This window comes from Aulonocara sp. 'chitande type north' Nkhata Bay, linkage group LG16 (assembly GCF_057382095.1).
Source record: "Aulonocara sp. 'chitande type north' Nkhata Bay isolate Kocher_YH1m ecotype deep benthic linkage group LG16, A_spYH_male_GT1.1, whole genome shotgun sequence".
NCBI classification, from domain to species: Eukaryota; Metazoa; Chordata; class Actinopteri; order Cichliformes; family Cichlidae; genus Aulonocara; species Aulonocara sp. 'chitande type north' Nkhata Bay.
Window position 1 is genome coordinate 30,828,887 of NC_141359.1, and position 15,752 is coordinate 30,844,638.

Below are 15,752 nucleotides of genomic sequence, written 5' to 3' on the forward strand. Positions count from 1 at the left end.
AGGGGGGTTTTTTTCTAGCTAGATGAATCTGTAAACCACCACATTATGGAGTCATGAAGTCAGTATCATAGGGAACAAGGTCCACGGTGGCTCTTTAGGTTCAGTAACTGTGTTTTGATAAGAATTTATGCATTTAATGTTAAATATCAAGAAATCTTCCAGTGACATCATCAGCAGTTAATTTTTCAGGGTTCTGCATGTCCCACACTCGAAAACATCTGCAAATATTGCACATTTATTGCAGGTTTGCAGGTTAGTGCTGTTCATTTGGGCTGATTGCAACCTGTCGATCAGTGGCCTCAAAGCAGAATTTTGAACACCAACTACAGTTTATAGCAGTTTTTTAAATCATTAGAATTAGGCTGCGATACTTTTTTCGAGGCATGACAAACATGAATTACATTTATTACCCAGACTTTAAAGAACACACTTCATCCTGCTGTTTTTCCTGTTGTTTGTAGTTAAATAAGTGTGCTCTGTTTTGCCTTTAGATTTCTTTTAGACTTATCTTTCAGAATAGTCACATGTCATGCCACGGGGTGGGCAGCTGACTTACTTGCAAGCTGAGTCAGACAGCAAGGAAATGAAGCAAATAATGGCTTGATTTGGAACACTTGAGCAGCATACGGCAGGTGGAAACAAGGGGGGAGGCTCTAATTCTGCTCTCCAGCCAGCTGGTCCTAAAGCAGGGCTGCAGCCAAGCTCGCTGACCGCTCTGTTTCCCACTGAGCTTTTTCAGCGGAAGGAACTGTGCCAAGAGGTGTGGCACCTCTCTTCAAATCACCTCTCTCTCTCACTCTCTCCAGTGTATAATCGTAACATAATCATGCCCACTACATCTATTGATCTGTTCACAGCACACTTCCACTGAAGCAGCCAAATAGTATCCTTAGGCGAAGCACTTGCCAAGAGAGATATGATGACACCAATTAGATTACACTGATATTCAAATACACAATGGATTTATGTGGTGTGGGCTCACGTCTTAGGCTTATTTAGCCGATCTTGGAGCTTGGTAATTTATCTAGTTGTCGCGCTGTCCCAGAAGTCCCTCAATGTCATACTAATTAATTATTTATCATTACCTAAACGCACTAATTAATTGTCAGTTTAAGGGCATGCTTTTATGGAAGACATATTCAATCTGTCTCTGGGGATCACTTTCATATACCACATACCAATTATTTATTAATATCCTGCTAATTCTCTTTAGAGTAGACAAAGTGAAGGTCAAACAAGAAGAAAAAAGCACGGCGATTTCTCAGTGAGGCCCACTGACATTTATCCCTTCCAGTGGACTTTTAAGATTTGTTTAGAAGGATGCTGTTAGCCCCCTCCCCCCCCTCTCCAAGTGAATGTCAAGGACATGCATAAACAGCGATGCCATAGTTCATTACTGGTCATATTTATTCCAAGACGCTGCCCTTATCACAGTGTTTGTAATTAAACAGATGAGATCACAGTTAAAGAAAGAAGAAAGACAAAGATGTGTCATTTTCTGTCTCCAAGCTCCTGGGGTTTGCCTAATGAATAAGCTATTTGTCTTTTTCTGCCACGATGCATGTTACATGTATTTCGTCGCGTCGTAAGATCAGACAATCACATTATGAGTGGGTGTAATTATCGCAGCCTCCCCTGAGTTGGCATTAGACTACAGCCGCACGCAGACATCTGGTATTCAAATAATTGGCACACTTAGAAAGGGTGCGTGGCATTTTACAGATGTTCTCGTGAACCATTTAAAATTTGTCGAGACACCCATTAGTTGGATCTGAGATGATTAAACGTGAAAAATAAATCTATTCGAGAATTAAAGAAATCCTGGTCTGCAAATGCTCAGCCTCCTTTTTAACCACACCTTCAATTCCACATTTCTGAAGCATAATAAAAAATAGAGACAAAAAAAAAGGAAAAAAAAAAAAAAGAGTTTATAAACAAATCTGATAATGCATAATGTAATCAATTTCAAAACACACACAAAAAAAGTTCCCAAAAATTAAAATCTTTGCCTATTGTCTACCAGTTGGTTGCAAAAACTCCCTGGAATTGGTCACTACATGCAAAAACCCCCAATCAACTCAATCATAAGGAAATCACTGTTTTTTTTTTTCCTAGTCCCACGATGGTTGCTATTCTGTTTTTCCTCTGAGCCATTAGCTTTATGTTGAGGTCAGCCTCGTACTCTGACTGTGAGGATAAGGCTACACCAAATGTCAGCTCATCCCTGTGTTGGTGTTCTCCCTGCAACGTAATCAATGCTGCCCCAGTATCATCACTACAACTGATCAGCCATGCTTTTGTTATAGCTTTGAAACCTGGTAGAAAAAAAGACTACACACGCAAAGCATTCAGGGCTTTGTGCCAGAAGGCCAAGCCAAAAACACTGTGGATCTCTCTAAACACAAACCATTTCATAAAAAGTTAAGTAGTTTTTTGTAGCTATGCATAACTAACATGCGTCTGAAAAATGAAAATATTTTTGTAAACAGAAAATAAGAGGTTCACCGAGTCACCAAATGGGACACACACCCGAGTTTTCAAGCTGGTCAGGTGCTGAAGCAACATTAATATGACTTTGTAGGAACAACAGCAACATACCGACACCAGACAAACATGGTAGCACAACAGATTTTTCAGAATACACATGACTCCCAATGCTACAATAACAGCATGGTTAAGATTTATATGTGTGCTCCAGAGTAATCTTTAAAACATTGTACAATCAGCAAAGATGTCATGCTAACAGATGAGAAAAATAATATGGGCTAAAGTATTACCTGGAAATGAAACGCAGAGCTCCCAGGGATAGGCAAAAAGGTTGGTACTCGTCTTCTACATCCATAATGCTTTGCAGTATTTGTCTCATAAATAAAAGCATTTTATATGGTCTAAGTAAAATCTAGGACAGAGGGCTATTAATGGCCAAGGGACTCCTCTCCTGGGGCAGCAGTGTTAATCGGAGCAATAGGTCTCCTTCCTGCTGGATCAATGTCAGCACAAATTTCAGATTGCTTTCCTGATGCGCGCCAAGTTATCTGTGATTCAACTTTAATAGGATATTGAACGGAGCCAGCATTTAGGGAGCAGAGCCGTATTTCACTTTATTGACAATCAAATGCACACAACTTTCTCATTAGCATGCATTAAGAAAACAGAGAATTAATCTTGACAACACCATCGGATAACATGACGACAGTTACATGCTTGTTTAAGCAAACACGCCTAAGAGTGACTTGGTGATGGCGAGGTGAAAATATCGGTAAAAGCAGCTTGACAGACATTATACTGGACAAAAAGCTACTACTGTGCCAACTGAAGGAGAAGCATAAATTAAGAAAAAAGGGACGAGCACAGGTAGCGATGTTTCATTTATATTTAGAAAACACGCCATCCACAATATCATCTTCAATGTTTCAAGACCTGAGTGCATCATGGCTTCCCCCTCTGTCATTTTGGATAAAATCACGCGTTTCCGCCTGAACGCCACTTCAAAGATTTGTAGTGCATAAATCTAGTGTCTCTGTCGTGCTGGGGGAAAAAAAAAAAAAAAAAAAGAGGTCGAGATGTTTCAACATTTACTTGACTTACAAATCACCAAAGCTACCAGACAATGTGAGTTGAATATCCATCATCGCATTCTTTAAAATTACACAGAAGCAGATGCATAAATATACAGTAACAGCTATTTAAATGCTACGTTGGAATGATACTAGAAATCCCCATTGGCGTGACTCTCCTTTTTAAACAGGCTTATTTCACTGTAATGCATTTGCTCTGACACTTGCAATCCAAAAAGCAACGCTTGGATAACAAAACGAGTGGTGGCAATTCAAACTGGCCGTGCTAAATCAGATGACATTTCACCACACCTGAAGGTCAAGTGTTTTGTCAGCAGAGGACAGACCCAGATGATAAAGCTGCCAACATCAGGTGAAAGATTTGATGTCGTCATATTACCAAAACAGGGGCGTGAAAGTATTGTGTTTAAGAAGAAATCCTGGCTGGGTGACGGCTGCTTTTTCTGCACTGAGGGAAAAAGAAGGGGATGCTCAAGGTACATACTAATGTGCAGCATGTGCTACAAGTGGAGAAAATGTTTGAATGACTGTATTTTTGCCCTTTGCATTCACAATTTCTTTTACATTAAATTGGCAATGCCTTGTTTTTATATTGAAACTTGCAATTTAATTGTAATTTAAGTGTCATTACAAGTTAATAGCCGGTGTCTGAATTGATCATATTAAGGACATCCCCTTGCTTTGATTTCATACACATATATAACTGATAATAGCTATAAAAGAAGTGTTTTTAGAGAATGGTTTTTGACTACCAGCCCTCAATATTTGAAACTTTGTCCATGTTTAAAACAGGCATCAACCACTGCAACAGTAACTGTAATTTTATATATAAATAAGGACACATAACTATCTTCACAAAATGTACCCAATGAAAATGTAAACACTGTACTGCTCTAGTTAGCTTAAAACCATAGAAATCTTGGGTGTTGTTTGATTAACATTCTGTCAGTATGCTGGTGCATGCATTATAAACAACTGGATAAAGGCAAAGAAAACAAAGTGATAAAAGCCGTATCTTTTCTGTTACAGCATACATAAACAATGTAAACAACATCGATCATGGCCTTACATATATTACGGTTGAGCAGCTAGGAACCAGCTTGAGTTCCCAAGTGTAAGTGACAGCTGAACTGTGTTGAAAATCTCAGTTAAATTTTTAAAAACATATCCTTCTTTCATCTCCTCTTAAAAGTTTTGAATAAGGACTTCCAGGAACTGTGAAAAAGCTTCTCCTGTCAGTGTGTGAAGGTAACGCCAGCTCAGCCGGCTACAGTGCAGACCTGTCAACAGTGAGTTGTCAGCAAAACCAACAGCTTTTCCATTATGATATTCAGCAAATATGGTTGTATAGTGCTATATCCGAAGGTTGTGAGCACAGAAGTTGACTGATTGGTTCATAAAAGATGAGGTTGTGAGGATCTGAACAGCAATTATGGTGTTTTAGTTGATCATATTCATCCAGAAATAAATTTGGTTTAAATGTGTTGTTTATACATAATGTGCACTGGTTCACTTCATAGAACATATTTGCAGACAGATGATTCCCACTCGGCTCTGTAGCCGACTGGACAACCAGGGTACAGATGAATTCTTCTCATCTCTGGATATTATGAATCGAGTGGCTCTGTTCTAGCTGTCTAAGCTGTGTCTACAGCAGTGCAGTTGCTCTTGAAAAGGTGATATTGGTGGAAAATTTTTAATCTTTCCCTCCAAGCTGCAGCCTATAAAACTGCATAAAGACTTAACAAAGGTCCCTCCACAGCAAATGGTCTCAAAGATGGCCACCAGGAGCTATTGGCATTAGGAAAGCATTAGCTTGAATAATTCAGCATTTTCTATCAGAGCATACTGTTCTATAGGCAGGGCGTACATTATTAAGCAATATACAATGTAAGGAACCGATATTAAACTGAGGTTAAAAAATGCATTTAGTGCTTTTGCTGGAAAGCCGGCCCCGAAGCCGTTTGACTAATCATTGCTCGTGTCTCCTGAGAGGAAACAACAAGGTATACCAAAAATCATCATACTGGAAGGGCTGCTCAGGTAGTGCACAAAACAAACTCAGATTCTGACAAAATATCACACCTGTCATAACACCTTAGCGTTTATGTACTAGACTTCTAACCTTGTTTGCATTAACTGTAGGAAACAGTAACGAGGGAAACTGAGTGTAGAATAAAAAAAGAAAGCAAAAGGATATTAATAAGCATGCTTGTTGAGAAAACATTGCATATGTGGACGCAAACTCTAAAAAGCAGCAAGGGGCACAGCCAAGTGTGTGACATTAGACATAATTCAGAATAAGGGCCAAGTGTCCAGCCAAGCGGATAGACAAGGCCCTCATGTTCAGACTGTGCCAGGGGTAAATATTCGGTATGACATTTGTGCTGCGTGCGATTTCCATCGGCTGAATTGTAGCCGACTGACATTTTTATCCAAGTAACGCTGGCCACGATTTCTCCACTACTGTCTATTTAAAATATCAGACAGAATGGGACTGCACACATCGAGACCACCTAACAGTAGAAGTAGCAATGCAACGACAGCCTCAGAAACAGCCGCAGTTTTCATTTAGTATTCAAAGATTTCATCTAATTTACTTTTTAGTTTTCCTCCCTTGTTTCAATGAAGTTTTATTTCGGAAATACATCAGTTTTACTTCATTTTGAAGTCAGGATGGCTTCAAATAGTAAAACAGTTATTAAATTATATTAAAAAGTAGGTTTGCCATATCTATGCACAATCATTTGACAGTGAAATGGAAACTTTGAATAGTTTTTAGTAAAAACTGAATTGCATTTCTGGTTGAAATACCATCTACACTTTAGTGGTAACATTAAACCAATGCACCAGTGTGCATTATTTCATATATTCTGCTAGACATCCATGGTATACTATACAGAAAGTCACTACAGCTGTTTTCTGTCTTGTATTTCCCCTCCTAAAATCTTTTAAGACCTCATTACTGGGGGAGTGGGGATGCATTTAAAAGATATTATGTTAGTCTTTCAGTTTAAATTACAATCCACAAATGGCTGCCAGAAGGCATGCTCTTATGTTAAATACAAATTTTGGTCCATACTAAAATTATCCCACAAAAATAAATTCTTTGAAACCTTTAATTTGGTAGCTCAAGCCCATGATCTCAAGTAATATCAGTCCTATGGGACATTTTTTTCCAGTGTTTTAGGATGAGGCTTTAAAAGAACAAAGAGAAAACCAAGACACTTTTGTGTTGTTTATTTTACCACCACTGTAGCATTGCAGTTTTCATAAAACCAATGTTTTCTTTTTCAGAACTCTACGTTACTTTCTACTGATTAAAATAATGCAAGTGTATAAAACAGAATTACTTTGTAAGGTGTCTCTGTTTGTTTTGTCTACCTGCATGTGCTATCTCTCTCAAAGTAATTAAATCTTGGGGGGATGAAGAAGCACCAACCCATTATGTGGTGGCCTAAAAGCAAGCTTGGTTAATTTTTCAGAGGAATTTCCACTAATGTATTCAGAGCCCAGGAAACATGACAAAATAAAAGGCTCACATTGGCAGCTAGGAAGACAAGTGTAGATTTAAAGTGTCTCGGCCAAAGACTTTCATAATCATACTTATCTTCACAGTGAATGCCATTCATCATTACTGCAATGTATTTTAAAAAGCCTTATTATGACACATGTGCAAAAATACTTCATTAAACTTTACTCAAGAAAATGCATACTTAAATAACTGATTAACTTTTTCCAAAATCACTACTTAATGAGGGTTCTTTAAAAAAAAACAAAAAAACAAAAAAAAAACCCAGAGGAACAGCAGCAGCAGTACTGAGGGTAGTGCTGTGGTTAAGCTGTATGGGTAAGTCTATGGGTATTTGGACAGTGACACAATGTTTGTAATTTTACCTCTGTACACTACAACAATCAATCAAGATGCAATTCAAGTGCAGACTCCCAGGTTTAATTCGAGGGTTTCAACAAAAGTATTGCATCAACTGTTTAGGAATTAGAGCTACTTTTATACACAGTCAACATTTTCAGAGTCTCTAAAGCAGGGGTGCCCAATCCCGGTCCTCGAGAGCTACCGTCCTGCAGCTTTTAGATGCATCCCTACTCCAACACAGCTGAATCAAATGGTTTGATCTCTTCAGCATGCCATCATGTTTGTCAAAGGCCTGACAACAAGCCATTCATTTGATTCAGGTGTGTGGGAACAAGGATGCATCTAAAAGCTGCAGGACGGTAGCTCTCGAGGACCGGGATTGGGCACCCCTGCTCTAAAGTAATTGGAAATTTTTGGTGAGGCCTGTACTCACATTATTCCATGACAAAATAAGTAGACAAAGAGCAGGAGTTTAAGTGTTGAACTTTTGGTAGCTGGATCTCCAGAAAGCGATGTTGATGCAAATAAAGGAAGCATTATTAGGCTGGAAAAAAAAAACAAAAAAAACCCCAAACAAACAAACCAAAACACTAGTGCCGTAAGCGTTAATCTCGTTAAAATGACGTTAACGCCATACCCGCATTAACGGGGCAAACCCCAGTTAGCGAGTTCGCACCGAACGCACGGGGCTAATCCATTAATGAGCTAACCACGCTAACACGTTGACACCGTGCATGCACTGGACAATCCATGCTAACTCGCTAACGGAAATTTGCCGCGTTAATGCAGTTATGGCGTTAACGTCATTTTAACGAGAATAACGCTGACAGCACTAACAAAAACTGAAATAAAAAAAATAAAAAACCTTGCTCAGATCAGCAGTCTGTAAATTCTTAAAGCAAGTAATGCACTAACCAGGTCTGCAAAAACCAAACCTGAAGGACCATATACTGCAACTAAAGTGAATGATCACAGAATTGTTTCCAAGGTTAAAAAAAAAAAAAAAAAAAAAACGTTTTACAATATCTAGTCAAGTCCAGGACACTCTTAAGGAGGTAGGTGTCAAGGTCTACATGATTTAAATACAGCAGGTTTACAACAAGATGCAAACCTCTGGTTACGCTGAAGAACACAAAGGCCAGAATAGATGATGTCAGAAAACATCTAAAAACAGCCTGGACATTTCAGGGGAAAAATTCTTTGAGCGGGTGAAATCAGAATCAACTTCTAGCCGATTTAAAAAAAAAAAAGAAATTTATTAAAAAAGTATGGAGAAGGAAAGGCAGTGTTATGGTCTAACGCATACCTCACTGTCAAACATGGTAGAGGCTGTGTTATGGCATCGGTATGTATGGCTTCCAGTTTAATTGGGCCACTAGTGTTTATTGACTAGTGTTTTGTTTTCTTTAGGTCACGAGCAGTTGTCCAAGCATTTCACTACATATCGTACTGTGTATGACTGTGTACGTGACAAATAAAATTTGAATTTGAATTTGAATTTGACTGCTGATAGAAGCAGCACACTCTCTTGTCATGTTCAGACAAATGCTATAAAACTAATCTGACAGACCCAAAGCATACCACAAAATCAACCCAAGAGCGAAAGTCTGCATTTGAATCATATCTCGAGTAACTGATTTAAAACCACTGTGGTGCTGTACTGAGGAAAAACTACACAAATTGTGGCATTTTTTCAAAAATCGATGGTGCAAACCGTGTTCATATTGCAGAAGAGCTGCAAGAGAAACTTTTTAAATTGGTAATGTGGACATACCCAACTTGAAAATATCACACCTGCTAATATGGAGAACATCTGCGATATGAAAATTGGGTAGACAGAAAAAGATTTTTGCTTAGATGCTCCATCACCTGCACAACGTGTAAACACATGGTTTATTTTTCAAGAAAAAGACTTCCATTTAATCTGGTGGAGCCTGAGGAGCGATACCCGTTTTAAGACCTGTTTGTAGGGGGGGGGGGGAGTCCTATAGCTGTATGAAAAATATGCATTTTGGCTTTCAGATATGTCTGTAAATTTTATATTGCTTTATCAAAACGCTCTTTCCTCCTCATCTCAGCTCAGCTTTAGTCGTGAGTCATCTTATATTGCTCGATAATTTCTGCGCCCTTTAGGGGAAAGGTAGACAGTGTATATTGATTGATTTGGGTTGGATATTTGCTAAAACAAACAGATATCTTGTTCCAAAGATCAGATTCTTCACTAACTCTGGCAGCATTAACAAATGCAGCTGAGACTGGGCCCAAAACACAAGCACAAGATAATTAGTCACACCAGGCTTGGAGTAGGAAGGGCAGGGAAGCAATCTGACTGAAGGATGTATTGATCCTCTAGAGAGGGAGGGGCACCCAGTCAGGAGTCATGATCAATCTTGCAAGCCAACTCTCTCAATCTGTGATGAGACCTGTGTGTGTTTGTGTGGGGAAGTATTCCATCTACACTATACACCCTTTGGTACACATGTTTGTGTGTGGGTGCCTACGTGCATGCGTGTGTTGTGTGCAGCCACATTAACACTACCAACAGCTCAGTGTTATGACTTGTCAGAAAGAGACAAATGTCTGTGTGAGTAAAAGACTCCCAGGGGTTAGAGAAAGGGGGTTTAGCTGTACCACAACATCGGAAGCCTTTATCGTCGAGTTAAAAGCCACCGCCATCCGTGAGCCGCAGATTCTCCTCATCACGCCGAGCGCTCTAAACCGAGGCACAGTTAGAGGTTTTAAAACCAGCTCAGGGAGCGATGGAAAAGGTAAATCTTCCCAAATATAAACAGTTTGCATATTGGTGTTATCCATTGGCTGGTCACAGGTGGGTTTAATCTGATTAGACAGTGGTGATGCATATCAGGAGGAGCAACAGACCAAATGCACTGTAATTCATCTTCCTCTGATACACTGGAGGAGGAAGAGGAGGAAGAGGAGGAGAAGGTGGGAAAGGAGTGCAGTGGCACTGAATTGGGTTGCAAAAGCAGCAGTCCCCCCTTTAGCCTCGAAAAAATATGCGATCAGTTTTTTGTTTTTTTTTTTCCCTCCTGCATTTTGCAAGAAGAGTAAAAGATGATAAAAAAAGACAAGAAAAGAGTTGTTTGTTTATGGGTGGTGGAGGATGTAATAACACTCACCGCTGGCCTCTAGGGTTGAATCCGATATCAGACAGCATGTTAAGCTGCAGGGACTCCCACAGCAGTGGAACTGTAGATGGCTAATTGACAGGCTGTTGAAGACGAAGCCAGTCCAGATAGCCAGTCACTTTCACGCTCCCACACTCCTCGCTCTCCACCAGGAGGGAAGACGGCAGGCTGGGGGAGAAGAGTGTGTGTGTGTCTGTGTGTGTGTGTGTGTGTGTGTGTGTGTGTGTGTGTATGTGCTGTTACACTTTGGAGCCTCTAGGGAAGCGGATGTCACTCCTACAGTTATCTGCACATATACACAGATTTTCACACGAGCGCAAACACATACACACACATGCACACACACGTATATATAAGTGAGAATGAAATCCTGTAACTGAGTTTTTGCGGGGCTCAAAGACAACGCCAAAGGTCGGGGATGTATTTCTTGTTGTAACATGGAATGTCACACTCATGCAAGGGCTCAGGAGACACATTTTACACATCAGGCCCAAGTAGGAGATTGTGGAGACTGTGCATGGCTTCAGCATATCAGAAAAATGTAAAAACTTGTTTTGAAAGTCGGCTCTATGTGAATCCACGCCAGCTACATATAAAACTCTAAGTCTAGGTGTATGCCAGTTCTGTAGCTTGTTACCATCGAGACTTAAATTCGCTTCCCTATTTACGCTCTCACTATAATTTTTCATTGCCTCCCATCTTTCTCTCATGACCCACACAGGAGCAGTACAGTTATTGAGATCAACTCCCAATTATGTCTCTTTTGTGCCATTTTCTACATTATATTGATTTACATTAATGCGGCTTCGGATTTTGTTCTACTATGAAGGATATGACGGGGGAAGGGGGTGAAAATCATCTGTGGCTTACACCATTACACATTCAATTATCTATAAAACACACAATGGAGGCTTCAGTCAGTGAAATGACAAATTGCAGGCGGAGAGCTCTTCAGTGTTGTCCCCGTTAACCCAGGTTTTTATAGATCACCTCGCATGCCACCCTATAGCTGTTTAGTTATCTCCATGAATATATGCAGAAGGGATCTGTCCTTGCTGAGAGCAAAATCTGATAATGCAGCAGCAAACACAGCTGAGAGTCAGAGCAAACCAATTCAGAGCTCTGTTTAAAAAAAGCCAAAGGGCTCGCTGCTCATCTGTGCGACAGCACCACACAATAGATGAACAATTATTCAGAGTTAGACTGGAAGAAAAATATTAATCTATTTATTCATGGCTTGTTGAATCAGCTTTATCTTCTGTGATTAATCCAAGTCAATAATGTAATCTTTAATTATAAAGAATGGCCTTATTACCTACGTCAAATAATCACGCCGGTCCACGATGCTGGAAAGAGGAAAACAAATTTCTCTGCTACGTGATTATGTATTTTTCTGCCATGAATTAGAGAAGCCAGACCTTTTTTTTTTCCTGGCCTTGAGACTCATATTTATTTGACTCTTTCATCAGTGAATGCACAGAGGGCAAGTCATGATTTCTGAAATAAACAAACTTAAAAAAAGAGAGAAAAATATTGATATATTTTTGAGATTTTAGTGTTTTTGCAGAAACCGTTTCAGTCATGGCTATTTAGATTTGGGATTTTATAGTAATTCAAATAAAAAAAACTAAAAGATATAATAAAGATTCTGAGAGAAAAATAAAAGGAAAACTGGAAACCGGAGGTCTATTACACAGAACACGGTCTGGTTACAGAAAAGCTCAAATGTCAGAAAATGTCACAATTATTTTTCATCATACAATTTTCCCAAGAGTCCCGCATCCATGAAGCTTTTATCAAAATATAACATCTGGAGCTCCCAGAATGATCAATCAAAAGAAAATACATTTCGATCCTGAAGCAGGGCCCTATACGAGGAAGAATAATGACCAGTTTGTGCAGGACTCTAGTTTTTTTGAACATGCTTGCATGTGATTAATAGCACATCACCTGTAATAATGGCCTTCTTGCTGCATGCAATTTCTAGTTAGAAATATACACGTGCACAAATAAAAACAGAGGCACGCATGCATGTAAATGAGCTTCACTGGCATTGTCCTGTTTTGCGTTCTGCCCACCAGTCTGATCCCACAACTCCCAGTCCTTCCTCTCTTTGCACTCCCAGTGCAGATTCCCACCAGGACTCAGAGTAAGTGATTTTTCATGCGTGGCGGCAGCAAGTAGTCTGTAACAAATCTAACTGACAGCCCCTGAAAATGCAGATCACATAGTTGACAGAGAGGAAACAGCAGCTTAGGGAACTTCCAACAGGATCCTAATCTGTGATGAAGTCACCCAGTGTCCAAAGAGAGCTACAGGACGTTTCATCGACATGGAACAGACATTTCCTGGATGTCAGAATTGTCTGCTAATTAATGTACTCGGAGAGGAGTGAGTGTCAAAGTGTCAGAGGATATTGCCGTCAAACCTGCCAGAAGCACGTTACAAACTTTTAGAGTCGCGATGCTGCATCAGACTGAATACTGCAAAACTTTTTGGGTACCCTGAGGAGCACAACATTTTCTTTTGCTCGACAGAACAACTGAGAACATTTTCTGGAGGGGAATCCACGCTCATGTCACAGGTAATTTTATGTGTATATGTAAAAGGCTGCCTTGCCAACAAAATAAAGAAAAAATAAATACCGTGCTAGAGTGTCGGAAAAATCAAATGAGAAGCAGAGAGACGTCATTATTTCTTCAGCGTAATTTGGCACATCAGACATAATGTAGTGCCATCTCTGTGATAAGACAGAATCTTCAGGTCTCAGAAAGGTGAGCATATCAATGTTCAACATACCCTATTAAGACTTGACATCCCCACTTTATCATCACTAAAGCAATTGCATATTCCTATTCCTGCAGGAGAGATGGGGAAATCCATCTCCTGCAAGGACAGTGCCTTTAATAAATAGTGCACAGAACACAGGCACAAACTCTCCCTCTTTCACCTGATCCTCTCTCTCTTTCCATCTCTCTCTCTCTCACACACAGACACACACACACTTTCCCTCTCATGGAAATTGTTTCATTCCTTTTAGTCAATCTGGCTAATGCAAAAATCATGTATGTCAGTCTTTAAATATTTAATCTTAACAGCAGCGAGATTGAAATACAACGTTGAAGAAGCATTACTCCTTCCTTCCCTCCTGAAAGGTACAAGAGCCCAGCGAGAGGGAGAGCGAGAGAGAGGCAGGCAGCTGCTCTGCAATGTCAGGAAGAGAGAGTGGAAGCGACAGGGAGAGATGGAAAAGAGAGGAAGAAGAGACTCGGCTATTTTTGATGGCAATTTTGTTGCCATGCACTCTCAGCTAGTAGGGTTGGAGGCAGCACTAAAGCGCAGTTTGCCTTGGAAAAGTACACAACCACATACAACAGCTCTCTGTTTTTCTTCTTTGGGAGCAGCCTTTGTTCTTTGACATAATAGATTCTAGTGGAGGCACGGCTGAAGAGAAACACTGTTGCTGCTTAGAACTTAGTGAGAAGAGATACAGCTCGATGACTGAACAAAAGACATGAATCTTGCATGCAGAACTGTACCGTGGGAACCACATGGCCCCAAGAGATGAGTAGAAACACAAAGAGAATTTAAACCGCTCGTCTTAACGAGATCCTACCGCTTTCATCCTTACAGGTAGTTTTGTGTGAACAAGGATATTGTTCACTTACACACTTGTGGCCCCTTTAATGTTTCAAATACTTGTTTAACAAGGTTGCTTTTGCAGGAACAACAACAATAAAAGCTTTTTTCTGAAGCCAATAAATCACAACTGAGTGGTGTCACTTTGTAAGAGCGAGCAAAACACAAAACTTTGGGAAACTTTTACACTCACCACAGTGAAGTCCTCGGCTGAGCAGTTCTGTCCACTAAAATTACAGCTCATGAGCATCTCTTCTAACTGATGTCCTGTCCTGTTGAAAATGTCCTGCATGTCAGGAGCAGGATACATTAAATCAGTGGGTTTGTGCCCGTCCCTGTTTTTGGGGGGCAGACCTGTCAAGTTAGCCAGGTGGTAGATGTCAGCATCGGTGAGCGCTGAGAAGCGAAAGCGGTTTATGTTGCAGATGGTCACAGCGGGGAAAACCATCTCGGGGGTCGCCTCTTCATTCAGAGCTGTGACGTGAGGGTGCTCCAGGTAAGAGATGGCACACTTAGCTGCTTGGTACAGAAAGAGTGCCAGTGAAGTCAAAAAGGCAAGAGCCCAGAGAGTCTGCCGGATGCCCAGCCGACCAGAGACAAAGATATGGTTAATCCCATGAAGGGAGCAGGAGTTAGCAAACCCGGCCAGGTCCTTGGCCGGAGGTGTGCAGCTCTCCTCGATCAGGCTCTCCTTGTCCCCATCCTGCTTGCTTTTCTGCTTCTCATCCTCCTCTGCAAATTTGATTTTGCAAACAAATTCGATAGGCATGGGGGCAGCCAGGTCTGCGTTTTGGTTTTGTTTTTGATGACAGCTATAAGCCCTGGATCACTTCTCTCCCACTTCCTCGCCTTTTGTCGTCTGTGCAGGAAACAACTCCAAAAAGAAAAAGACGGGAGAGAGTTTGTTGCTGCTGCTGTCGCTGCTGCCTGTGCTGTGACTGATAGTGCTGCTGCTGCTTCTGCTGCCACGGCTCCTAGTGACTACAGCGCTGCTGCTGCTGTGCTGCTACTGCTCTGAACGCTTGTCTCACTACTTGATCAGCTCACACAGTCTCGCTTATCAGCAGTAATACAGCTGTCAAAAAAATAAATAAATAAAAAAAAAAATACCCTTGCACACAGCCTCAGACCCACAGATGAAAATGCAGCATTTTGAGTCGGGCTAAAATAAGAACAGGGCACTTAATAATTCACGAGAAGGTAACATTGTCATTATTTCCTCCTCACTGGCGCGAGTCGCAACTTCCCCCGGTCATCCCCATGCTTCCCCGCTGACAGACCACCTCCTGCTTAATCCACTTGTTTGGATGGTGCTTTCACTTCTCAACCTGAATAAAGTTGGTGTCAGAGGTTCTCCTGGCAAACATCTGGTGTTTGATGTGAATTGCAGAGGGTCACGGCATTTTCATGCCACACTGAATAAGGTCTCTAGAGAATGCCTAATTGAAACAATAATGAGCGGTGCAAGCAGTGGAATTGAGCACGAGCTAACCCCTGGCAATCAATCTTGTC

General features: G+C 40.7%; 1 protein-coding gene across 2 annotated transcripts in view; it reads right to left on the reverse strand.

The window, feature by feature from the left end:
• asic4a (acid-sensing (proton-gated) ion channel family member 4a) overlaps positions 1–15,477 on the reverse strand; it is a 97,938-nt gene extending 82,461 nt beyond the window's left edge. Inside the window, exon 1 of one of the 2 annotated variants that reach the window (XM_086265714.1) lies at positions 14,434–15,477. In XM_086265714.1, coding sequence (XP_086121840.1) covers positions 14,434–15,009 — 576 coding nt within the window. In that variant the 5' untranslated portion in view covers positions 15,010–15,477. The remainder of the gene's footprint in view (positions 1–14,433) is intronic. The other variant, XM_086265715.1, reaches the window with a different exon arrangement.
• Positions 15,478–15,752: the final 275 nt, after the last annotated feature.